The sequence below is a fragment of the Oncorhynchus mykiss genome, chromosome 4 (genome assembly GCF_057628025.1).
Source record: "Oncorhynchus mykiss isolate SJ-2025 chromosome 4, ASM5762802v1, whole genome shotgun sequence".
Lineage (NCBI taxonomy): Eukaryota > Metazoa > Chordata > Actinopteri > Salmoniformes > Salmonidae > Oncorhynchus > Oncorhynchus mykiss.
Window position 1 is genome coordinate 31,333,099 of NC_143025.1, and position 27,643 is coordinate 31,360,741.

The window sequence follows — 27,643 nt, forward strand, 5'->3', positions numbered from 1 at the left end:
TCACAGCCCAACACCGTGCAGGACGTTTGGCATTTACCAGAGAACACCAAGATTGGCAAATTCGCCACTGGCGCCCTGTGCTCTTCACAGATGAAAGCAGGTTCACACTGAGCACATGTGACAGACGTGACAGAGTCTGGAGACGCCGTGGAGAACGTTCTGCTGCCTGCAACATCCTCCAGCATGACCGGTTTGGCGGTGGGTCAGTCATGGTGTGGGGTGGCATTTCTTTGGGGGGCCGCACAGCCATCCATGTGCTCGCCAGAGGTAGCCTGACTGCCATTAGGTACCGAGATGAGATCCTCAGACCCCTTGTGAGACCATATGCTGGTGCGGTTGGCCCTGGGTTCCTCCTAATGCAAGACAATGCTAGACCTCATGTGGCTGGAGTGTGTCAGCAGTTCCTGCAAGAGGAAGGCATAGATGCTATGGACTGGCCCACACGTTCCCCAGACCTGAATCCAATTGAGCACATCTGGGACATCATGTCTTGCTCCATCCACCAACACCACGTTGCACCATAGACTGTCCAGGAGTTGGCAGATGCTTTAGTCCAGGTCTGGGAGGAGATCCCTCAGGAGACCATCAGGAGCATGCCCAGGCGTTGTAGGGAGGTCATACAGGCACGTGGAGGCCACACAAACTACTGACCCTCATTTTGACTTGTTTTAAGGACATTACATCAAAGTTGGATCAGCCTGTAGTGTGGGTTTCCACTTTAATTTTGAGTGTGACTCCAAATCCAGACCTCCATGGGTTGATACATTTTATTTCCATTGATAATTTTTGTGTGATTTTGTTGTCAGCACATTCAACTATGTAAAGCAAAAAGTATTTAATAAGAATATTTCATTCATTCAGATCTAGGATGTGTTATTTTAGTGTTCCCTTAATGTTTTTGAGCAGTGTATTTCCAGGCAACAAAAAAGTAATTGACCCCCATCACAGGAGGTTGGTGGCACCTTAATTGGTGAGGACGGGCTCTGGGACTCCAAGACAGACATACTGGCTGGCAGGCAGATAGACAGACAGACAGACAAAGACACACCCAGGGCTTATGGTAATGGCTGGAGCAGAATTGGTGGAATGGTATCAACTACATCAAACACATAGTTTCCCTGTGTTTGCTCCGTTCCAGCCATTACTATGAGCTGTCCTCCTCTCAGCAGCCTCCATTGGCCTGCTGTCCTTCACCACTCGGTGCAGTCTGCTGACCATTACTGAGGCCAGGAAGATGTCTGCCAGCCGAAGTAGGAGCCAAGTTCATTGCCATGCAGTTACAATCCTCTTTGCTTCCACCCACTTCACATTCTTCTTCAGGTGCTGATATTACTTTCTAAATTAAATGTTATTATGGTCAGATTACTTACAATAGTGAACAATTATATCAGCTCAAGGGACAGTACCAGAGACTGTAAGGGGGCTCTTGCCTGATTAGAAGTTTACAGAAGTTATTTTTTAATACATTATTTTCTATATTAGTTTAGGGTTCATCAAATCCCAACCTGACAGTGTGCCTTTCAACTATTCTATTTTGTTTTCCAACCCTTAGGAAACCATGAGAAGGGTAGTGGGCCACCTGACCAAAAACCATTGCTGTGTGTGGTTAAACTCCAGCAGCTCCTCTAGGTGCTTCAGCAGACCTACTGTCTTTTAGATCCTGCTGAAACGGTCCACTATCAGCCAGGTGAGGATGCTCTCCCATGGAAAGATGGAGCTGTTGTGGCAACAAAATGGCTGAAAGTTGCCTGAGTCGTGCCTCGTTTTCTGAAAAGTTTAAATAGACTCCTGAAGATCTTAGTGCATTAAACTGACAACTACAGACAAGACTGTTTAAGGCACAGCATAAAGTAGCAAGGGGGGGGGGGAGGGGGTGAATTGTTATGCACGCTCAAGTTTTCTGTTTTTTGCCTTTTGTTTCACAATAAAAAATATTTTGCATCCTCAAAGTGGTAGGCATGTTGTGTAAATCAAATTATACAAACCCCCCAAAAATACATTTTAATTCCAGGTTGTAAGGCAACAAAATAGGAAAAATGCCAAGGGGGTGAATACTTTCGCAAGCGACTATAGCTCTAATCCACAATATGGCAGAGATTGAAAAGCCATAAAACATACAGTACCAGTCAAAAGTTTGACACCCCTACCCGTTCAAGGGTTTTTAGTTATTTTTACTATTTTATACATTGTAGAATAATAGTGAAGACATCAACACTATGAAATAACACATGGAATCATGTGTAGCCAAAAGTGTTAAACAAATCAAAATATATTTAATATTTGAGCTTCTTTGAAGTAGCCACCCTTTGCCTTGATGACAGCTTTGCACACTCTTGGCATTCTCTCAACCAGCTTCACCTGGAATGCTTATTCCCACACATGCTGAGTACTTGGTGGCTGCTTTTCCTTCACTCTGCGGTCCAACTCATCCCAAACCATCTCAATTGGGTTGAGGTCGGGTGATTGTGGTGGCCAGGTCATCTGATGTAGCACTCCATCACTCTCCTTCTTGGTCAAATTGCCCTTACACAGCCTCACAGACAGTTTCACCAGCAAAACACCCCCACACCTCCTCCATCCTTCACGGTGGGAACCACACATACGGAGAGCATCCGTTCACCTACTCTGTCTCACAAAGACACGGTGGTTGGAACCAAAAACCTCAAATTTGGACTCCTCAGACCAAAGGACAGATTTCCACCGATCTAATGTCCATTGCTCATGTTACTTGGCCCAAGCAAGTAGCCTTGGTATCCTTTAGCAGTGGTTTCTTTGCAGCATTTCGACCATGAAGGCCTGATTTCACGCAGTCTCCTCTGAACAGTTGATGTTGAGAAGTGTCTGTTACTTGAAGTCTGTGAAGCATTTATTTGGGCTGCAACTCTAATGCACTTGTCCTCTGCAGCAGAGGTAATTCTGGGTCTTCCTTTCTTGTGGCGGTCCTCATGTGAGCCAGTTTCATCATAGCTCTTGATGGTTTTGAAATGTTTCAGATTGACTGACCTTCATGTCTTAAAGTAATGATGGACTGTCATTTCTCTTTGCTTATTTGAGCTGTTCTTGACATAACATAGACCTGATCATTTAAGAAATAGGGCTATCTTCTGTATACCACCCTTACCTCGTTACAACACAACTGATTGGCTCAAACACATTAAGAAGGAAATAAATTCCACAAATTAACTTTCAAACAAGGCTCACCTGTTAATTGAAATGCATTCCAGGTGACTACCTCATGAAAGCTGGTTGAGAGAAGGCCAAGAGTGTGCAAAGCTGTCATCAAGGCAAAGGGTGGTTGCATGTGTGTTATTTCATAGTTTTGATGTCTTCACTATTATTCTACAATGTAGAAAGTAATAAAAATAAAGAAAAACCCTAGAATAGGTTTGTGTCCAAACTTTTGACTGGTACTGTACGTTTTTGGCTATGGTCAATAATATCAAAGGCTGGACTGAAATCTACCAGTACAGATCACACAATCTTCTTATTATCAATTTATTTGAACCAATTATCAGTCATTTGTGTCAGTGCAGTACATGTTGAGTGCCCTTCTCTATAAGCATGCTGAAAGTCTGTTGTTTTCAGTTTGCTAAGAGCTGGCAGCAAGCTGATTGGTCTGCTGTTAGAACCAGTAAAGGCTGCTTTTCCACTCTTGGGTAGTGGAGTGACTTTGGCTTCCCTCCAAGCCTGAGGACAAACTCCTTCCTCTAGACTCAGATTAAAGATATGACAGATAGAAGTGGCCAAAGAGTCAGCTTCCATCCTCAGTAGCCTTCCATCTAAGTTGTCAATGCCAGGAGGTTTGTCATTATTGATCGATAACACAAATTTGACCAAATTCAAATTTCCAATGCATTTCCTTCATTACCATTTTTTTTATGCATGAATAGGATGGCTCAGTTGTTGTTGGCATTTCCTGCTTAAGTTTGCCCACTTTGCCAATTAAGTAATCATTAAAATAATTGGTAACATTAGGGCCTCCCGACTGGTGCATCGGTGCTAGAAGCGTCACTATATACCCGGGTTTGACCTTTCGGGAACCTTGATTCTCCTAGTTATAGCCACTATATTGTGATCACTGCGTCCAATGGGTACGGATACAGCTTTAGAACAGAGTTCTACAGTATTAGTAAAAATTTGATTAATACATGTGGATGATCTTATTCCTGTAGTATTTGTAAACGCCCTGGTAAGTTAGTTAATAACCTGAACCAGAAAACATGCACTGGTAAGTTGGTTAGGACATCTATTTTGTGCATGACACAAGTAATTTTTCCAACAATTGTTTACAGACAGATTATCTAATTTATAATTCACTGTATCACAATTCCAGTGGGTCAGGAGTTTACATACACTAAGTTGACTGTGCCTTTAAACAGCATGGAAAAGTCCAGAAAATGATGTCATGACATTAGAAGCTTCTGATAGGCTAATTGACTTAATTTGAGTCAATTGGAGGTGTACCTGTGGGTGTATTTCAAGGCCTACCTTCAAACTCAGTGCCTCTTTGCTTGACATCATGGGAAAATCCAAAGAAATTAGTCAAGACCTCAGAATTTTTTTTGTGTAGATATCCACAAGTTTGGTTCATCCTTGGAAGCAATTTCAAACGCCTGAAGGTACCACGTTCATCTGTACAAACAATAGTACGCAAGTATAAACACCAAAAAGTGCAAATCAATCCCAGAACAACAGCAAAGGACCTTGTGAAGATGCTAGAGGAAACAGGTACAAAAATATCTATATCCACAGTAAAACGAGTCCTATATCGACATAACCTGAAAGGCCGCTGAGCAAGGAAGAAGCCACTGCTCAAAAACCGCCATAAAAAAGCCAGACTATGGTTTGCAACTGCACATGGGGACAAAGATCGTGCTTTTTGGAGAAATGTCCTCTGGACTGATGAAACAAAAATATAACTATTTGCCATAATGACCATCGTTATGTTTGGAGGAAAAAGGGGGAGGCTGGCAAGCCGAAGAACACCATCCCAACCGTGAAGCACGGGGGTAGCAGCATCATGCTGTGGGGGTGCTCTGCTGCAGGAGCGACTAGTGCACTTCACAAAATAGATGGCATCATGTGGATGGAAAATTATGTGGATATATTGAAGCAACATCTCAAGACATCAGTCAGGAAGCTAAAGCTTGGTCACAAATGGGTCTTCCAAATGGACAATGACCCCAAGCATACGTCCAAAGATGTGGCAAAATGGCTTAAGGACAACAAAGTCAAGGTATTGGAATGGCCATCACAAAGCCCTGACCTCAATCCCATAGAAAATTTGTGGGCAGAACTGAAAAAGTGTGTGCGTGCAAGGAGGCCTATAAACCTGACTCAGTTACACCAGCTCTGTCAGGAGAAATGGGACAAAATTCACCCAACTTTTTTTGTGGGAAGCTTGTGGAAGGCTCCCCGAAATGTTTGACCCAAGTTAAACAATTTAAAGGCAATGCTACCAAATACTAATTGAGTGTATGTAAACTTCTGACCCACTTGGAATGTGATGAAATAAATAAATGCTGAAATAAATCTTTCTTTCTACTATCATTAAGGCATTTCACATTCTAAAAATAAAAGTGGTGATCCTAACTGACCTAAAACAGTGATTAAATGTCAGGAATTGTGAAAAACTGAGTTTAAATGTATTTGGCTAAGGTGTGTAAACAACCGACTTCGACTGTACACTATCAAGCATTTCACACACATTATTTTAGATACTGACTGTTAGCGCTTGGTGGCTTATAGCAACACCCCAAAATAATAGGCTTTAGATGAGGCAGGTGAATCTGCAGCCACATTTCTTCAATAACACTTCTCTAAGCATTACTGGGATTTTACTATTAATGTATACAGCAACACCTCCCCCATAAGCATTCCTGTCTCTTCTATATATGGTATATCCTTGTATTGCTACTATTGTATCAAAGGAACTAGCTAAGTGAATCTCAGAAATGCTAATATATTAATGTTATCTGACGTTAGCAAGTTACTGATTTCATGATTCTTGTTTCTAAGGATTCATATATTAACATGGACTATGTTTAGCTCCCTCCTGGGAAGCTTCTCAGACATAATATGGAAAATAACAAACAAAGCAAGAGAAAACAAAAACACATTTAGCAGTCTATTAAACACTGTTTCCCATGCTTGTTCAATGAACCATAAACAATTAATGAAAATGCAACTGTGGAACGGTCGTTAAGACACGAACAGCTTACAGACGGTAGGCAATTAAGGTTACAGTCGTGAAAACTTAGGACCCTAAAATAGGCCTTTCTACTGACTCTGAAAAACACCAAAAGAAAGATGCCCAGGGTCTCTGCTCATCTGCGTGAACGTGCCTTAGGCATGCTGCAAGGAGGCATGAGGACTGCAGATGTGGCCAGGGCAATAAATTGCAATGTCCGTACTGTGAGACGCCTAAGACAGCGCTACAGGGAGACAGGACGGACAGCTGATCATCCTCGAAGTGGCAGACCATGTGTAAAAACACATGCACAGGATTGGTCGATCCGAACATCACACCTGTGGGACAGGCACAGGATGGCAACAACAACTACCCGAGTTACACCAGGAACGCACAATCCCGCCATCAGTTCTTAGACTGTCCACAATAGGCTGAGAGAGGCTGGACTGAGGGCTTGTAGGCCTGTTGTAAGGCAGGTCGTCACCAGACATCACCGGCAACAACATCGCCTATGGGCACAAACCCACCGTTGTTGGACCAGACAGGACTGGCAAAAAGTGCTCTTCACTGACGAGTCGCGGTTTTGTCTCACCAGGGGTGATGGTCGGATTCGTGTTTGTCGTCGAGGGAATGAGCGTTACACCAAGGCCTGTACTCTGGAGCGGGATCGATTTGGAGGTGGAGGTTCCTTCATGGTCTGGGGCGGTGTGTCACAGCATCATCGGACTGAGCTTGTTGTCATTGCAGGCAATCTCAAAGCTGTGCGTTACAGGTAAGACATCCTCCTCCCTCATGTGGTACCCTTCCTGCACGCTCGTCCTGACATGACCCTCCAGCATTTCAATGCCACCAGCCATACTGCTCATTCTGTGCGAGATTTTCTGCAAGACAGGAATGTAAGTGTTCTGCCATGGCCAGCAAAGAGCCCGGATCTTAATCCCATTGATCACGTCTGGGACCTGTTGGATCGGAGAGTGAGGGCTAGGGCCATTCCCCCCAGAAATGTCCGGGAACTTGCAGGTGCCCTGGTGGAAGAGTAGGGTAACATCTCACAGCACGAACTGGCAAATCTGGTGCAGTCGATGAGGACGAGATGCACTGCAGTACTTAATGCAGCTGGTGGCCACACCAGATACTGACTGTTACTTTTGATTTTGACCCCCTTTGTTCAGGGACACATTATTCAATTTATGTTAGTCACATGTCTGTGGAACTTGTTCAGTGTATGTCTCAGTTGTTGAATCTTGTTGTTCATACATATATTTACACAATAAGTTTGCTGAAAATACACACAGTTGACAGTGAGAGGACTTTTTTTTTTTTTTGCTGAGTTTAGTATTCATTATGAGGTTACCTTCAGCAAATTCTTAGTCTGGATTGTTTTCTTGTGTCAAAGTAGACCCTGTACATGAATGAAATATGATTAGTACGGTTAATTCATATGTACTGTAGATACCCTGTACATATTGGTCTTGACGAGAAGGAAAATCAACTGGTCGGGGGTGGTTCTCTTTCTGCAGTGTTCAACCAATCCAGCAAATGTGGAGGAGTTAAGATGGAGTGTCGCCTTGCTAACATTCAAAACCAGATGTCGAGTCACAGGCTGTCTTTCCATTTCCCCTGAAACCCTGATCATCAGGTTTTTGGAGACTCGGGAGAGGCTAGATGAAGGCTAACGACTGTTTCATCTAAATAACATTATAGTGGCCTGGAAATATGAGGAAAGTAAACAAAGTAAACAAATGTTTAGTAGGAAACAACTTCGCCGTCATTTTCTTGTCGTCAAACGGATGGCAATGTTGTCATTAGTTAGCCAAGTTTGTCAAAATGATGTAGCAATGCTAACATTAGCGAGCTAAAGTCCGGTGGTCTCCCCTCAATCTTAGCTAGATAGCTAGCTAACATTATACTACATCTAACATCTGGTGACAAAAATTATGATAAAAGCTTTTCCTACTAAGTGTTTACCTCCTTTTGCAATGTACTTGTATTTCCAGCCACTGTAATGCACTTTTGATTAAATCAGCGCTCATTAACAATGCATTGAGTAGAATGCTCGATCAGTCAGACATGCTTCTCAGATAGTGGCTTGCTTGTTCTTGAGAATAGCCATAGCTAGCTACCATAGTGATCCCCTCGAGAGAAGCTCATTTCAGTGCATTATTTATGTAGCTTGTTAGCTAGCTGGCTGTTCTAGAAATTATGAAATCAGATGCTAGCTAATTGTTTCAATGCACCTTCCAAATGTGAAATTACAAGACAAAAAGGACACTTCCCAGAAAACAAATGTTGGTTCTGGGAATGTTCCCTGAAGGTTGTGCGTTCCAATAATGTTGCACCAATGTTTCCCAGGTTGAAGGTTGAAATGGGCAGTTTTCTTCATGCTCTTTGAACATTCTCTTTTGGTTGTATAAAAGGTAGCGGGGAACGATCTCTGAAGGTTACAAAGTTGGGAACATTCTCTGAAGGTAACAAAGTTGGAAACACACACAAGATAACACAATTATGATTTCTGTTATCAATTTCTTTTATAAAATGGGGTCGGAGAAATCTGCAATCAGATTAGCACACACACTGGCTGGCACAATTAAATATGAACAATTAGTTCTTATATTTATTCTCAGTAAAACCAATTACCCCACTGAATACATTTTTTTAAGTACAGTATACTCAGTCATAACTAACTGACTTAATATGGGCAAATACAACTCAGAATCAAATGGAACATTTTAAGCTCTCCAAGACTTAAAAATAAGTGATATTGGCACATGATGGAGGGAATGTTGGAACATCAATAACAGGATCGGACATTTTTTCAATTTTCGCCTAAAATGACATACCCAAATCTAACTGCCTGTAGCTCAGGACCTGAAGCAAGGATATTTGGCATTTTTTGGTATTTTATTAGGATCCCCATTTGCTGTTGCAAAAGCAGCAGCTACTCTTCCTGGGGTCCACACAAAACATAATACAGAATGACATAATACAGAACATCAATAGACAAGAACAGCACAAGAACTGAACTACATAAAGAAATGTTAAAGGCACACGTAGCCTACATATCAATGCACACACACAAACTATTTAGGTCAACTAGAGGAGAGGCGTTGTGCCATGAGGTGTTGCTTTCTCTGCTTTTTGAATCCAGGTTTGCTCTTTATTTGAGCAATATGAGATGGAAGGAAGTTCCATGCAATAAGGGCTCTATATAATACTGTACGCTTTCTGGAATTTGTTCTTGGGGACTGTGCATATTCTTAATACCATTTGAAAGAAAACACTTTGAAGTTTGTGGAAATGTGAAATTAAATGTAGGAGAATAACACATTAGATCTGGTAAGATAATACAAACAAAAAAAACATGCATTTTCTATACACACAGTAGTGTGTTTGCAAAGTTTCAGATTGATCCAGTGAAGCATTGCAAGTATGCCCAAATGTGCCGAATTGGTAAATTGATACATTTTCAAACACATAACTATAGAGAACATACAAAAATGATATGATAATGCAAAATCTAAAGTTTATACACTCCCAGGAATTTCATACATGATGGATCATTAGCCTATACACTAACTTTCACACATCTAGTTGGCCAGGTGGGGTGGGTGTGGAGCCAGAGACAGCAGGGGTTCAAACTGTAGAACCCAGTTCCTACATTTGAATATAAAAATTGATTTTATCAAACAAAACTATGCTACATGTTATCTCTGTGACCCTCAGGATGACAAATCAGAGCAAGACTACTGAATATAAGTACATTATTTACCTTCAGAGGGGAATGCATCAAACCAGTTCCGTGATAAAAGTTTTGTTGTTGTTGCACTCTCCTCAAACAATAGCATGCTATTTTTTCACTGTAATAGTTACTGTAAATTGGACAGCGCAGTTTGATGAACAAGAATTTACGCTTTCTGCCCATATAAGACATGTCTATGTCCTGGAAAGTTTGCTGTTTTCTTACAATGTCATGCTAATTACATTATCATACATTATCTCAACCTCCCAGTATAGGATAATAACCAATAACAAAAATGTACACTTAATCCAGTATAAACTAATGTATAGAATGTATTATACAAAGAGAAAAATCGCATACGTCAGCACAACGGCAGAGTCATGTCTTAAGCGTAAAACTAACAATAATCCATGCCTTCTGCGGATGCTATGAAGTCCAAATGTTAGGGGCAGAGATAGAAAGTTGTCTGTCAGAAGTATCACAATGTAAATTCATTTTAATCCATCTGTCTGCATATTTCAAGACATGGCATTTAAGTGAGCAGTGAGATACCCGATGGGTTGAATGATACTTTCATCAATCATCTTGAAAAAAAATGCACTTAACTGGAAATCAACTAATCCTCCATCACTAACACAATGGAAAAGTCCAATACTATGCGTTGGTGACAGAGTAAAACAAAATGGTACAGTTTGAGGCCATGTTGCGGAGAGTGATGCAGGAGAGATGGGGTGTGAGCAGGTGGGTCTGGCCAGGTGTTATGTCATTGATGTTTGTGTGCGTCTGTATGCTGTTGTTGGTATATGCATGTTTTGTATTGTTTGAAAAAAGTAATAAAATCTTACAAAATAAAATATATTAACAGTTAACACATTTATAATTTTTGCTAACAATTCAGACATCTGTAATCTGATTGGCACACACACACACGGATTACACAATTGTCTTGTCTGACCACCGTCTATGGTACAGGGGAGTCAAGGGCTCACTCCTCCACAACCTCCTCTTCAACCCTCTCTGCAATCTGTAAAACAAAGAGTTCTTAAATAGTAAATAAATACTATTATTGGGGTTCTTAAGGATATTGTGTCCTTCCTAAAAGTTCAGCATTGTGCTTTTGTAGTTCATTGGTATTTTAACTTAAGTATAAAACATGTTTTTTTTTAATCTGTGCTTTGACCAGAAAAAGTCTGAAATCATATGCATTAGCTGAGTTTTAAATCCAAACCAGAATGGAAAAATAAAACATGACTCAATCCAATGCTTTAATGGGGGGGGGGGGGTGCCATTGGTGCACACTTAGGGAGGTAGAGCAGGGTTTCAGGACCCAAATTGTGACCTGGTTATGTCAGAGGTGGGTCACAAGTTAATACATTTCTAATCACATATAATACTATTTATTCCTAATTTTGGTTGTTGGAGGACAGTTCATTCCTAATTTGGGCCTCGAGCTGAGCCCGAGGTAGAGAATCGGGACATAACACAAATCATGTCACATACACACACAAAGGTGATGAGAGAAATAATGATGTATTGGCCAGAAAGCAAGCAGACTGGGAGCAGGACCTCAGCAGAACTCTTACCGGGAGTCACTGACTGTTGGTGTACTTTAGGGCTGACCTCAATTAGTCGACTGGTCGATTGTTTGGTCGTTAGGCTGTTAGTCGACCGAGATTGTTTTAGTTGAGCAGTAACAAATATTATATATTTGCGCCCATCTCAGTGAACGAATCCATTGCGGAGGCCTAGACTGGAGGGTGTGATGCAATTGCAGTGCCTCCAGAGGCATGCAGAGGCCAAATCGAGCTTATTGCCATGCTCCACCAAAATGTTTTAACAAGGGCTCTGTATAGCTCCGCATTGACATGATTTGTTGACGGTTGGTGGGGATGGTACATCCTGTATTAACACAAACTCTCTTCCTTGATAACAGGGAAAGGGGGATACCTAGTCAATGTTACAACTGAATGCATTTTCCACATTTAACCTCTGAATCAGAGGGGTGCGGGGGGCTGCCATAATCGACATCCACATCAGCCTTGCTCGGGGGCAGAACGACAGATTTTTACCTTGTCAGCTCAGGGATTCGATCCAGCAACCTTTTGGTTACTGACCCAATGCTCTAACCACTAGGCTCTGCACTGCTCTGCGAAGTACAATAAGTATGAATGCCCTGACTTCTGCTGAGGCCATATCACCATAAATGCTACATGGCCAATGCAGAAGACGGATTGACCATGCGCCCAGATGCACAATGCACTTCTCTCTCTAGAATGCGCTCTCTCCCGCCAATTTGTGCACATTCATTGTTTTATAACTTTATTGTGTGAATTTTTTTGCATTTGATTGTTAGTGTATATCAATTCCACATATCACCAGTAGTATATTTACTGTTAATTCCTATAAATTCTAATCTACAATGTTTGTTACTTTGATTATGGTAATTTATTTTAACGCATTCAATATTATTATTCCAGTCTTCACATTCTCATTATCGGAGTGGACACATTGTTTGCAGAGTGCACAACCTATGCTACACTTGTGAGAAACGAGTTAACAATTTAGTCATTGTCTTTTGTTTGGAGCGCTCCTGTCAATTTTGAGTAGGGACGCGCAAGCATAGAAGTAGGCCTATAGGCTACCTGGCCTGCGCGCAAATGTAGGCATATAAATGTGCCCATTTGGGGATCTGATGCACCACCACTAATGATCCGTGGAGCTACACAAAGTAATGTTCTACACCTAACCCAAAGTCTGTTTTTACATCCATTGAGAATTACAATAGTTCCTCAATGTATTTGAAATATCTCTCTCCCTTTCGATAACCACTCAGCGTGAAAGGGAAAAATGTCATTCAATGGAAACGTCATAAAATAGGCATACCTTATCAGTGCTTGACTTGGACTGAAATACGTTCCAGTACTCATTGTGGGTGCTGATTGGTGGGTGAAGATATCCCTCTAGTGGTGTGGGGGCTGTGCTTTGGCAAAGTGGGTGGGGTTATATCCTTACTGTTTGGCCCTGTCCGGGGGTGTCCTCGGATGGGGCCACAGTGTCTCCTGACCCCTCCTGTCTCAGCCTCCAGTATTTATGCTGCAGTAGTTTATGTGTCGGGGGGGCTAGGGTCAGTTTGTTATATCTGGAGTACTTCTCCTGTCCGATTCGGTGTCCTGTGTGAATCTAAGTGTGCGTTCTCTAATTCTCTCCTTCTCTCTTTCTTTCTCTCTCTCGGAGGACCTGAGCCCTAGGACCATGCCCCAGGACTACCTGACATGATGACTCCTTGCTGTCCCCAGTCCACCTGACCGTGCAGCTGCTCCAGTTTCAACTGTTCTGCCTTACTATTACTCGACCATGCTGGTCATTTATGAACATTTGAACATCTTGGCCATGTTCTGTTATAATCTCCACCCGGCACAGCCAGAAGAGGACTGGCCACCCCACATAGCCTGGTTCCTCTCTAGGTTTCTTCCTAGGATTTGGCCTTTCTAGGGAGTTTTTCCTAGCCACCGTGCTTCTACACCTGCATTGCTTGCTGTTTGGGGTTTTAGGCTGGGTTTCTGTACAGCACTTTGAGATATCAGCTGATGTACGAAGGGCTATATAAATTCATTTGATTTGATTTGCTGATACTGTTTAAATGTAGGTGCAGGAGCTCCACAATACTTTTGAGCTAATATTCAATAAGAGTAATAGGAGTTCAAGCAGTAGAACATTTGAGGTGCAGGTACTCAGCTCCAGTGAGCTCCTGCCCAAGTCAAGCACTGCTTCTTATCCCTACAGCTGTGTCTGTCCCGAGATAACTGGCGTGGGAAACTGAGGGCTCAGAATATTTTATACAGTGTTGCAAGTTTGCTAGTGCAAGCTTCAGGATTCTGCCATTACCCTCCTGAAGTTGCCAGTAATAGGTTACACGAGGAGTCGGCAACCTTTCGCATGTGGAATGCCAATTTATCTTACCATTTCTACCGATCTGCGTGCCAGTTATGGTTTTCATATGCACATTTTCATGAAACTGTTTCATGAAACTGTCAAACATCCTATAAAATCACATTGGTTACACATGGCCTATCTGCAATGAAACATTGTATCAACTATTAACTTGGGTCTGACTGAACAGCAGGAGGAGAATAGTTGGGTCAGGTTAAGTTTTCTGGCGCCCTCTCGAGACATTTGTCTTATTTCATCAAACCGTAAGCATCAGACAAGCTCAATGCATATAGTTGATTTTATTAAAAACACACTGGGTGTGTCTATACTGTATATGTAAAAATACATGTTTTAAAGTTTCGACCAATCAAACAGATTACTTTTTGTCGACCAATAATTAATTTTGTCGGGGATAGCCCTATTGTACTTCGTAAGAGCCATTTTGCCAGTTTGTGTTCAGAATAAAAAAAAAACTGCACAGCGCAGAAAGCGCACTGAGGATGATTACTTTCTGTGTAGCAGTGAAAGTGGTTGTAATGGCAGTGTATCAAATTCTGCAATGAAAGGATCAAGGAGGGGAGCCTTTATTCTGCATCATCAAAAGTCTCTGCACTCACAATGACTAAGACAGGGATGTTGCAAAAAAAATTTACACATTATGTTATCCAAAACCAATGAGGAGATGGGAGAGGCAGGACTTGCAGCGCATCAAGTGTAAAAAATATAACCAAGTTCTATTTTAGAGCCTGGCTACGCGGACGATCGTGAGCAGTTTGGATCCCTACTGCTCACGATCGTCCGCGTAGCCAGGCTCTAAAATAGAACTTGGTTATATTTTTTACACTTGATGCGCTGCAAGTCCTGCCTCTCCCATCTCCTCATTGGTTTTTAGGAGCGTCCACAGAAGAAGAAGACTGAAGGAGGAGAGTGTCATGACTGTCCTGATCAGGTCAGGTTACAGGAGACCACAACCCTACAGATTATCTCTCAACCACAACAGAGGAGGAGGGCTCTAGTGGTCTGAAGATGTGGGGGGTTTTATGACCCCTCACGCCCCTGGTAAATCTCAGGCCACAGACAAATTCCTTTGTCCTGTTACTATGGAGAACCAGCCTCAGAACATTAAACATAAAATAAAGGGACTTTGGAACGATTGTTTCCGTCAGCCACAATGGGGGTCATGACGATATGTATGTCATTTTTGTTTTGTTATTAAAGGTTAATAGATGAAGTTATTACGAAAACATTGTAATGTGAAGAGTGTTCCTAGTGTATGTTTGATGTTAATACATTGTACGTCGTATGGAAAATATCCAAATCAAAGACAATTTTGGGGGGGAAGATGAAATGTTAAGTTAGTTGTCTAAAATTGGATTTGAATAAAATCTAGACCTTGCCTCATTAACTTGGTACGCCCAGAGAATTGCCCTAAAGGCGGTTACGCCTACTTCTGACCCAAGAGTATAGAATTTACAGGAGGACTATGCGACCCCAGCTGCAGCAAGGTCTAAAAAGTCAACGAACCCAGAATGCAACGCAAGTTTGAGGACAAAGAAATCCTTTTCTACCCAAGCTACGGATGATTAGCTGTGTCTAAGCGGGTGAATTCAAGTCGAACCACCTAGCCTCCATCTCCCATCGAATCATGGTATCTAAAGGGTTTCATTCCTATGCTGTGAGCTCTGAGCTACAGAGCTGTCTGGCCTCAGAAGACCCCTTCCAGAGCAAAGGGTGAGGGAACAGACTCCTAAGCCAAAAAGGACTGACATTGGGAGGACTCTCAGAGAGGTGCACCGGAGTAGCGCGTCATCGAACAGCTGAAGGCCTACGCAGAGAATCCTCGGAGATCATCCCCACGTAATTACATCATTATATTCTGACCCATAAGAGCGGCAGTTTGGGGCAAGGCTAGGGTTAGAATAGCATAGCTGACAAATTCACCCAAATGTATATTTCTCTTGCATACTTTGTTTTCTCTCTCTATTGAAATCCCCATCGTGGGTAACACGCGCCATAGTGTGTTGGCCCGTTATACTAAGTTCTAATCAATAGCCTATAATGTGTTTTGTCTATGTGTATCTTTTATCATAATTTCAGCTTTTTAGTAAATAAATATTCAACTAAGATTGGTGTGATACAAATTCATTGTTGGGACCCTGGTCCATGCAGATTCACGGGCTATACGATGTTCAGAACGAGATTGGTAGAGGCAACTGGTTAATTATCGGCTGTTGTAAAATCGATAACCTGATATTCTTTGAGTTCATTTGGGAAATAGAAACTCAATAAAACTAATTTTCCCATGGTGCCCCAGGTTAATAAGTTAATAATTGTTTGATTCAGTTAATCACGCAATTAGAAACCTTTAATAATTAGATGAGCAACAGTCGTCACATTAACTAATACAACGTCACGACAAGAGATTACTAGAAACTAACTAGATTTATCCTTTTATCTGTGGATTAATTGACAGAGTAGAGAACATTCTACAAAGATCCAGAAAAAAGGACCTTGTGCATTTCAGGTAAAATAACAACCCAATGTTTATATCCAAGGAGAAATTTGCTAGCAACATCAAGCTAGCTAGCTAAAAGTCCATGAATGCTACAACCTGTCCACAAATGAATACAGTTGGTTAAGAGTTAATTTTGATATTTCAACATACGTGTCCTGATCGTGCCTGGTGTGGATGGACAAAATCAACATGCGCACAATGGCGGGACACACGCGTGTGCGTGCCTTTCCAGTCAGCATGTTAGACCCCATAAGTCAAACTTGCCTAATGCTAACTGAAAATACACCCCATGTATCTAGTTTGATCTATGAAGATGGTCACTCAGTGTAGCTTTGTAGAAAATAATGGAAATGCACAAGGAGAAGATCACCTTTCTACAGGAAGAGGGCTGCTCATAGGAACCCTGCTGCCTGCTACTCAACCAAACCAATAGCACTTGCTAACCATCAAACATCTGGTCATATGGGGCCAGGAAGCAATTGTAAGAACTGGACACATGTACTGAGGAAGGCGCAAGCTGAAATATGTCCATGTAGTGTAATTAAGAAATGTTGCTACTGTAAAATTAAGAAAATAAACAAAACTTTCACTGCAAATCATATCAAGTGAGTGCTGGTCCTTTCATTTTTATCTGAACAAGTTAAACCATTTGCTAGAACAGCAGAATAACCACCTAGAGTTGATTTGCGTCAATCTAAGTAACATAACAAAAAAAATCTAACAAGCGAATTGTCGAAAGGGGAGATTCTCACGAACATGATGGTGTTCTCTGTTTTGCTCTACAACCCCCACAAGTGTAACAGGACTCGTCTGAAGGTAACCAGTAACGGTTGAAAAATAACTAATGGAATTATGAAAGTAAAAAAGGGGTTAAATATGAGTTTATAAAATACATATATTTTTATATATATACAGTTGAAGTCGAAGGTTTACATGCACCTTAGCCAAATACATTTAAAATTTCAAAATTCCTAACATTTAATCAGAGTAAAAATTCCCTGTCTTAGGTCAGTTAGGATCACCACTTTATTTTAGAATGTGAAATGCCGGAATAATAGTAGAGAGAGAACAGATTTCAGCTTTTCTTTCTTTCATCATATTCCAAGTGGATCAGAAGTTGACATACACTCAATTAGTATTTGGTAGCATTGCCTTTAAATTGTTTAACTTGGGTCAAACGTTTCAGGTAGCCTTCCACAAGCTTCCCACAATAAGTTGGTGAATTTTGGCCCATTCCTCCTGACAGAGCTGGTGTAACTGAGTCAGGTTTGTAGGCCTCCTTGCTCGCACACACTTTTTCAGTTCCTTCCAAAAATGTTCTATAGGATTGAGGTCAGGGCTTTGTGATGGCCACTCCAATACCTTGACTTTGTTTTCCTTAAGCCATTTTGTTACAAATTTGGAAGTATGCTTGGGGTCATTGTCCATTTGGAAGACCCATTTGTGACCAAGCTTTAACTTCCTGACTGATGTCTTGAGATGTTGCTTCAATATATCCACATAATTTTCCATCCTCATGAAGCCATCTATTTTGTGAAGTGTACCAGTCGCTCCTGCAGCAAAGCACCCCCACAACATGATGCTGCCACCCCCGTGCTTCACGGTTGGGATGGTGTTCTTTGGCTTGCAAGCCTCCCCCATTTCCTTCCAAACATAACGATGGTCATTATGGTCAAACAGTTCTATTTTTGTTTCATCAGACCAGAGGACATTTCTCCAAAAAGTACGTTCTTTGTCCTCATGTGCAGTTGCAAACCATAGTCTGGCTTTTTTATGGCGATTTTAGAGCTGTGGCTTCTTCCTTGCTGAGTGGCTATTCAGGTTATGTCAAAATAGGACTCGTTTTACAGTGAATATAGATACTTGTGTACCTATTTCCTCCAGCATCTTCAAAAGGTCCTTTGCTGTTGTTCTGGGATTAATTTGCAGAATGCGTCTCCTTCCTGAGCGGAATGACGGCTGCGTGGTCCCATGGTGTTTATACTTGCTTACTATTGTTTGTACAGGTGAACGTGGTACCATCAGGCGTTTGGAAATTGCTTCCAAGGATGAACCAGACTTTTCTGAGGTCTTGGCTGATTTTTTTTTCCTGAGGTCTTGGCTGAAGCAAATAGGCACTGAGTTTGAAGGTAGGCCTTGAAATACATCCACAGGTACACCTCCAATTGACTCATATGATGTCAATTAGACTATCAGAAGCTTCTAAAGCCATGACATCATTTCCTGGAATTTTCCAAGATGTTTAAAGGCACAGTCAACTTAGTGTATGTAAACTCCTGACCCATTGGAATTATGATACAGTGAATTATAAGTTAAATAATCTGTCTGTAAACAATTGTTGGAAAAATAACTTGTGCCATGCACAAAGTAAATGTCCTAACAGACTTGGCAAAACTATAGTGTTAACAAGACATTTGTGAAGTGGTTGAAAAATGAGTTTTAATGACTCCAACCTAAGTGTATGTAAACTTCCGACTTCAACTTTACACTGAGTGAATAAAAAAATGATGAACACCTGCTCTTTCCATGACATAGACTGACCAGGTGAATCCAGGAGAAAGCTATGGTCTCTTATTGATATCACTTGTTAAATCCACTTCAAATCAGTCTAGATGAAGGGGAGGAGCCTTGAGACATGAATTGTGTATGTGTGCCATTCATAGGGTGAATGGGCAAAACAAAATATTTTTGTGTCTTTGAACAGGGTATGGTAGTAGGTGCCACGTGCACCAGTTTGTGTCAAGAACTGAAACACTGCTGGGGTTTTTATGCTCAACAATTTCTCGTGTGTATCAAAAATAGTCCACCACCCAAAGGATATCCAGCCAACTTGACACAACAGTGGGAAGCATTGGAGTCAACATGGGCCAGCATCTGTGTGAAACGCTTTTGACACCTTGTAGAGTCCTTGTCGAGGACAAATAGAGGGGGTGCAACTCAATATTAGGTGTTCTTAAAGTTTTGTACACTCAGTGTAGGTTAGTATTGAACCTCCTGGCTATTAACCTGCAAATCACCTGGGCCCAGATTCACAAAAAAACACTTATTACGCAAACATTTAAAAACGTAAAAAATGGTTAATTAATTATAAGATAGTTGGTAAGTGCAATTCCTCAACTAAATCTTAAGATCTTCTGATTTTATTATTATTATTATTATTTTAAACATCGTCTTGTTAATCTTCTTAAGATGTTTGTTGCTAGATAACCAATTTAGCTAGCTATCTATATATCATGTTAGCACATTTCGTACTGAGATTACTGTTCTAAAACATGTTCTTGGGTTTAAAATAATTAATACTGAAACTTTCAGATGAAGTTTGAGTGAATGAAACATGTTCAAATGCTTTCATGAGCTTATTCTCTAAATGCCCAGAGTTTAGGACAAGGGTTTAGCTATCTTGGAATTAAGAACAAATCTTTATTTTCAAGAATCAATTTCTTCTTAACGTTTTGCTTAAGGAGAAAACATTTCCAAGAACCTTCGAGGAATAGCAACTTTGCTTAACTTTCTTAAGTCTATAGTTAAGCAAAAAATGGCAAATAAGAATACAATTATTCTTAAGAAGGTTATGTGAATCTAGGCCCAGGTCTTCCCTCTCAAACTGTAGTGTTTGAAAACCTAATTGGTAACAATTGTGCAGAGGACCTTGCGCACCATGGTGTTGAGGTCCCTTCCCCCTAGGGAACAGAAGTAATCATCTTGAATACTGTGATTTACAACATAAAAAATATGTTTTTATGGTCAGACCTAGCTAGTAGCCAATGCAGCTGGAGAACATGCTAGCTAAACTAGCTAATTTACTCAAAACATTTTATTCTGCAAACACAAAACGGTAGAAAAATAACTATGCTACCCCATAACATGTTCATATAAACACGGGTTGTAGTTTTAGTATGTTTCTCTGACTCTACCTGTAAAAATAGTAATATTAGCAGTACTTGAAACAAGCTAAACTGGCTGGCAGCCATGTCTTTAACTGTCAACCATTGCTATGGTGACGATGGTGCCACATGACCCTTTGTCTTGTAAATAAATTGTAAAGGAGAGTTCAAAACATGTTTTTTGGGGGGGAATAAAAAAAATAGTTAGCTATTTACAAAATTATGTGCACTCACCTCCACACACACTTTATCTTCTCTTTCAGCAGTTTGATCCAATACGGCCTTAGATATGCAATGTTTCCAGAACGTTCCCAGAACTATTTTTCTCCCAACAACCAAACGGGAACCACAGGGGAATGTTATGTAAAAGTTGTAATTCACCAAAAAATAACATTATTTTATGAGGTTATTTGAATGTTTTCAAACAATGTGTTTCTACCTTACCAAAATAGCAACGCTCCCTAAAGGGTATCCTTTGGTTCTTAGAAAAATTACTTTCCCACAATGTTCCCAGAACGTTCTGTGAAAGTTATTTTTCCAACGGAGACCCTTTGGGGAACGTTCTGTGCTAGCTGGGTTACCTAAACTGTTCCTCGATGACTATCCTCTTGGTTGTGAAGGTAAAGTAGCAAGCCAGTTAAACTCGTTCTCAGAGACTTCTGCCCAAAATGTGCACTTCATGGGGGTCTAGAGCATGAAGTAAATGCCTGACTGTGTTTTGGATTACCACATATTCCGTTTAGATGCATTAGTTGGTATCCACGTAACTTCCCATAACGGCCCAGTTGATCAAGAAAGAATAAAGCTATTTCAAGGAAGTCCGATCGTTTTTTTTCCGTTTATAGAGCCTTTAGAGAACTCCACAATGTCCGTAAACTAATGACAACACCACCTTTATTCCTCAATGACATTTCTCTAATATCTATCAATGCCTCAAACCGAAGAAAAAATGTACTTGACCAACTCAAGCAAACCAGCCAGAATGTCAACCTGTGCATGAGAGGAAGCCAAATATGCCAAGTAGCCTAAGGCATAGACTATTTTTCATAATAGCGTGCAACCGGGCTATTTCATAATAACTACATATTTCTCATTAACATTATTATCGTAATAACAAGATCTGTCTCATTATAACGTTATCTGTATTATAATAACGACAACATGTGTTATTTTCGTTATTGATTTATTTCGTAATAATGTGATGTTATATCATAATGATAAAAAAATATTTTTCTGAGTGGCAGCAATATACCACCGTAATTTACAATAGGCTAAACACATTTTGGCAAAATTTACATTAACTCCATTAATGAGGAAAAAGAGGGATTGGGAGATAGTTTTGCAAATAATCTCAATACAGTAGCATATAAAAATAACTCACTTTTGCTTCGAAGTTGATCCCATGCTGGAATGCTTCCTCGTTATGCATTGGAATTCTCAAATCATGGCCATCATCAACAAGATTGTACTTTGTTTTCGCTGGCATGACCGCCGACTATCCGTTTTGACACCAGACGGAAGGGGACGAAACTAATTGTTAATCCAGAACCAAAAACGCGTCCCAAATTCCTTAAATCCAGTGGTCCATTACAGCGAGTAGTCGTCCCAGATCCGCGTGTCACACAATTATCCAGTGGACTGGGAGATGTAACTTTGTATCTATTGCTCAAGCAAGTAGGCTAGCTTTCAGTTCTGATACAATAACAATCGTGTCTCTCCAGAAAATCAATTCGCTTCCTAAATAAGTAGCCCAAGGTTACTTTCAGTGACGTAAAATCACCAAAACTACCCCAACAGTCAAAAATGTTGTTTTCCTGGTCCTGACGTTTTTCCCACTAGTAAAATGCCATGACCAGCCGCCCCTCACTCTCCCCATGCATGGATTCGCCAGGCAGATCGGTATTGGAGGAATCTGGGAATTCCTCCTGTTTTCATTGGAACATAGTAATTCATGGTATAATAGGAGGGCGAGTTTGTTTTGCACGGCCCGGTGCCCTGAGTGTGAGTTCTCTTAAAGACCAATGGAATAGTCTACAATTTAACAACTCCGCCTACGCGGGGTACGGGGCCATGCAAAACGACGTTTCCCAGTGTCACCCTAGCAGCACAGGGGAAAAAAAAGTATTTCTGTTCAACGTAAAGACTATGATGATGGTAGGCTAGTGTTTACATACAGTGTATACCTTATTGCAGTGCAGGTGTACAGTATGCCTACTTATCACTGTGTTAAAGTTAAATCTAGACTTGGTTTCCTCTATCACCCCAGCTACCAAACCAACCCTGATTCAGATGACCATCCTACCCATGATAGATTATGGAGACATAATTTATAGATCAGCAGGTAAGGGTGCTCTTGAGCGGCTGGCTATATGTTCTTTACCATTCGGCCATCAGATTTGCCACCAATGCTCATTATAGGACACATCACTGCACTCTATACTCCTCTGTAATACTGGTCATATCTGTATACCCGTCGCAAGACCCACAGGTTGATGCTTATTTATAAAAACCCTCTTAGGCCTCACTCCCGTCTATCTGAGATATCTATTGCAGCCCTCATCCTCCACATACAACACCAGTTCTGCCAGTCACATTCTGTTAAAGGTCCCCAAAGCACACACATCTCTGTGCTCATCTTTTCAGTTCGCTGCAGCTAGCAGCTCTTCATTCAAAGACTCAATCATGGACACACTTACTGACAGTTGTGGCTGATTTGCGTGATGTCTCTACCTTCTTGCCCTTTGTGCTGTTGTCTGTGCCCACTAATGTTTGTTGTGCTGCTACCATGTTGTTGTCATGTGTTGCTGCTTTGCTATGTTGTTGTCTTAGGTCTCTCTTGTCGTTATGTGTGTTTTGTCTTAAATGTTGTTATTATTATTTAATCCCGTCCCCACAGGAGGTATTTTGCCTTTTGGTAGGCCATCATTGTAAACAAGAATGTGTTCTTAACTGACTTGCCTAGTTAAATCAAATACAAGTAACACTTGAAGGGGCAATCAGCAGTTGCTCCATCAATTTTTTTTACTTATAAATGATAAATTATATGTACCCATTGATTGATGAAGAATATCGCTTATAAATTCCTCATGAGCTTAGTTTTACTGTCATACCCCATCAGAACCCCAAAATATAAGCTTGTTTTACGCCAATGTTTGTAAACAAAGTACATGTAAATGAGCACTGTATAGCCTAAAAACATGGTTAAAACTATAATTTTGGCGCATCAGTCCTTGCATCCATAGCTCTGTCTATGAATTTGAGAGTGATTCGATTTCTCAGGCCCCATCCCTCAGCCTTTTACCGAAACAGTAACACGATTACACGTTGTTATTGTTTCAACTGCTGCCTTGCCATTTACATTTCTTATGAGACACTTATGTTTATGTTTTGGATTCCTATACCAACTCAAACTAAGTGTGTGTAAATTCACCTTTTGGATCACCTTTTAGAAGATGGGCTCCTGAGTGGCGTAGCGGTCTAAGGCACTGTATCTCAGTGCAAGAGGTGTCACTACAGTTCCTGGTTAAAATCCAGGTTGTATCACATCTGGCCATGATAGAGTGGCGCACAATTGGCCCAGCGTCGCCAGGGTAGCCAATCATTGTAAATAAGAATTTGTTCTTAACTGACTTGCCTAGTTAAAGACATGCTCCAGAGTTTTGATGATTAGTAAGCATTTTTAAAAAGCAAAGCTCCCGCTTTGGGCTGAATGTGTAGTTCATACCTGCATAATCTATGAGCAGAATTACTGTTTTACTTCAATTAGCCACAAAATCCCTAGTTTGAAAGCTGGAAGCTGTGCAGCGCCATTTTCCCCCATGTGTGCCAGCCCCCTAGCAATTTGAGTTCCAGCCAATGGATGCACACAAGATGCACACACCTCAGAGTAAGAGAGAGTAATGATGTGGTGCACGTACAGTGAGGAAAAAAAGTATTTGATCCCCTGCTGATTTTGTACGTTTGCCCACTGGCAAAGAAATTATGTCATGTTCTGACCTTAGTTCCTTTGTTTTTGTCTTTGTTTTAGTATGGTCAGGGCGTGAGTTGGGGTGGGCAGTCTATGTTTGTTTTTCTATGTTGGTAGTATGGTTCTCAATCAAAGGCAGCTGTCAATTGTTGTCCCTGATCATTGCTTTCTTTAATTAAAATCATCATGAACACTTACCACGCTGCGCTTTGGTCCGATGCTTCTTCCACGACAACCCTGACAAATTATCAGTCTAGAATTTTAATGGCAAGTTTATTTGAACAGTGGGAGACAGAATAACAACAACAAAAAATCCAGAAAAACGCATGTCAAAAATGTTAGAAATTGATTTGCATTTTAATGAGAGAAATAAGTATTTGACCCCTCTGCAAAACATGACTTAGTACTTGGTGGCAAAACCCTTGTTGGCAATCACAGAGGTCAGACACGTTTCTTATACTTGGCCACCAGGTTTGCACACATCTCAGGAGGGATTTTGTCCCACTCCTCTTTGCAGATCTTCTCCAAGTCATTAAGTGTTTGAGGCTGACGTTTGGCAACTCGAGCCTTCAGCTCCCTCCACAGATTTTCTATGGGATTAAGGTCTGGAGACTGGCTAGGCCACTCCAGGACCTTAATGTGCTTCTTCTTGAGCCACTCATTTGTTGCCTTGGCCATGTGTTTTGGGTCATTGTCATGCTGCAATACCCATCCACGACCCATTTTCAATGCCCTGGCTGAGGGAAGGAGGTTCTCACCCAAGATTTGACGGTACATGGCCCCGTCCATCGTCCCTTTGATGCGGTGAAGTTGTCCTGTCCCCTTAGCAGAAAAACACCCCCAAAGCATAATGTTTTCCCCTCCATGTTTGACGGTGGGGATGGTGTTCTTGGGGTCATAGGCAGCATTCCTCCAAACACGGCGAGTTGAGTTGATGCCAAAAAGCTCAATTTTGGGGTCCTCTGACCACAACACTTTCACCTAGTTGTCCTCTGAATCATTCAGATGTTCACTGGCAAACTTCAGACTGGCATGTATATGTGCTTTCTTGAGAAGGGGGACCTTGCGGGCGCTGCAGGATTTCAGTCCTTCACGGTGTAATGTGTTACTAATTGTTTTCTTGGTGACTATGGTCCCAGCTGCCTTGAGATCATTGACAAGATCCTCCCGTGTAGTTCTGGGCTGATTCCGCACCGTTCTCATGATCATTGCAACTCCACTAGGTGAGATCTTGCATAGAGCCCAGGCCGAGGGAGATTGACAGTTATTTTGTGTTTATTCCATTTGAGAATAATCACACCAACTGTTGTCACCTTCTCACCAAGCTGCTTGGTGATGGTCTTGTAGCCCATTCCAGCCTTGTGTAGGTCTACAATCTTGTCTCTGACATCATTGGAGAGCTCTTTGGTCTTGGCCATGGTGGAGAGTTTGGAATCTGATTGATTGATTGCTTCTGTGGACAGGTGTCTTGTATAACAGGTAACAAACTGAGATTAGGAGCACTCCCTGTAAGAGTGTGCTCCTAATCTCAGCTCGTTACCTGTATAAAAGACACCTGGTAGGCAGAAATCTTTCTGATTGAGAGGGATCAAATACTTATTTCCCTCATTTAAATTGCAAATCAATTTATAACATTTTTGACATGCGTTTTTCTGGATTTTTTTTGTTGTTATTCTGTCTCTCACTGTTCAAATAAACCTACCATTTAAATTATAGACTGATAATTTCTTTGTCAGTGGGCAAACGTACAAAATCAGCAGGGGATTAAATACTTTTCCCCCTCACTGTATCTGCACATATAGTAGTAGTACGCAATTTTCATAAACCACTTTGGCTCGTAAGGCTACTTTCAGAACTACTGGATAAAAAGTAAACAAAAGTACCGGATAATCTCTTTAAATTATTATGATTATGTAGAATTGTGATGTTGAGTTGCTGCTGCCAGCATACTGACTCAACTCCAGCCACTTTAATAATGGAAATTGATGGAAATTGATGTAAAAATGTATCACTAGCCACTTTAAACAATGCCACTTAATATAATGTTTACATACCCTACATTACTCATCTCATTTGTATATGTATATACTGTACTCTATATCATCTACTGCATCTTGCCATCTTTATGTAATACTTGTATTACTAGCCACTTTAAACTATGCCACTTTATGTTTATATACCCTACATTACTCATCTCATATGTATATACTGTACTCCATACCATCTACTGCATCCTGCCTATGCCGTTCTGTACCATCACTCATTCATACATCTTTATGTACATATTCTTTATCCCTTTACACTTGTGTGTATAAGGTAGTAGTTGTGGAATTGTTAGGTTAGATTACTCGTTGGTTATTACTGCATTGTCAGAACTAGAAGCACAAGCATTTCACTACACTCACATTAACATCTGCTAACCATGTGTATGTGACAAATAAAATTTGATTTGATTTGTTTATAAAATATAGGGAGATATCAATGGATAGACAGTGGCTTGAAACTTCGAAAGAGCAAGACTACCTACTAGTGGTCACCTAGGCTAATGACTGTAGTAAGGTACTCAGTATGCCATGCAGGCAATGTTCTGTACAAGATGTGCATGATGAATGTAGCTTGGTGTTGTATAATGCAGTCCATCTGTGTCACCTGTCTGTAACTTATGGTAAGAAGCAGCGCTCTGCTCGCCAAGGTGTCTCAGATGTGTGGGCAATTGGAGCAGCACCAATTTACAACACTGGCAGAGGCTAAAGGATGTAGCTGCATTGACTGACTAACTAGCCTAAGGGTGCATCTCAATAGTTGTACTTTCCTTCCTCTCCTCATCTCTCTTCTCATTAACCATCATTATGTTTATCCAGGCAGTGATATGAATGATTGCAGTTGAAGGATGGTGACATGAATGATTGCAGTTGAAGGGTTGATCCCAACAGTATTATGTCACTTCCTCTCCTAGCTGCCTTATCCATATGGGTGAAAATCATATGGATAATGTAGGGCTGCCTTTGGGCATCTGATACCACCTATCCCGTGCTTTCAGATTAGTGTGGATGAGCATCTTTAGACTATTGGGACACTGCCCAAGTCTCACTAGCTCTCTCTCCATTTCTTTCTGTGTACTCAATACTGTGCTGGCTTTAAGATTAAGATTACTTCATTGGTCAATTGCACACAAGGTCCAACTGAAATTGGACTTCCGCTTTTAACCCAACCTCTCTAAAATACACACACACACAGGTTTTGCAGAGGTGCGTGGGGCTTCCATACTGGGTGCCCGGGTAGCTGTTTTTGGGGGGTTACTGTAAGTGCCTTGCTTGAAGGAAAAACAATTATAATCCCAACAGATTTTTCCCATCAGATCCCGGATTCAAATTTACAACCCTCCAGTGGCCGGCTCGCCTCTCTAACCACTGGGCTA

General features: G+C 41.1%; 1 protein-coding gene across 2 annotated transcripts in view; it reads right to left on the reverse strand.

The window, feature by feature from the left end:
• LOC110521692 (carboxyl-terminal PDZ ligand of neuronal nitric oxide synthase protein) overlaps nucleotides 1–22,240 on the reverse strand; it is a 235,352-nt gene extending 213,112 nt beyond the window's left edge. For both annotated transcript variants that reach the window (XM_090231870.1, XM_021599469.3), the window contains exon 1: nucleotides 21,640–22,240. In XM_090231870.1, coding sequence (XP_090087996.1) covers nucleotides 21,640–21,744 — 105 coding nt within the window. In that variant the 5' untranslated portion in view covers nucleotides 21,745–22,240. The remainder of the gene's footprint in view (nucleotides 1–21,639) is intronic.
• Between the last annotated feature and the right edge of the window lie 5,403 nt (nucleotides 22,241–27,643).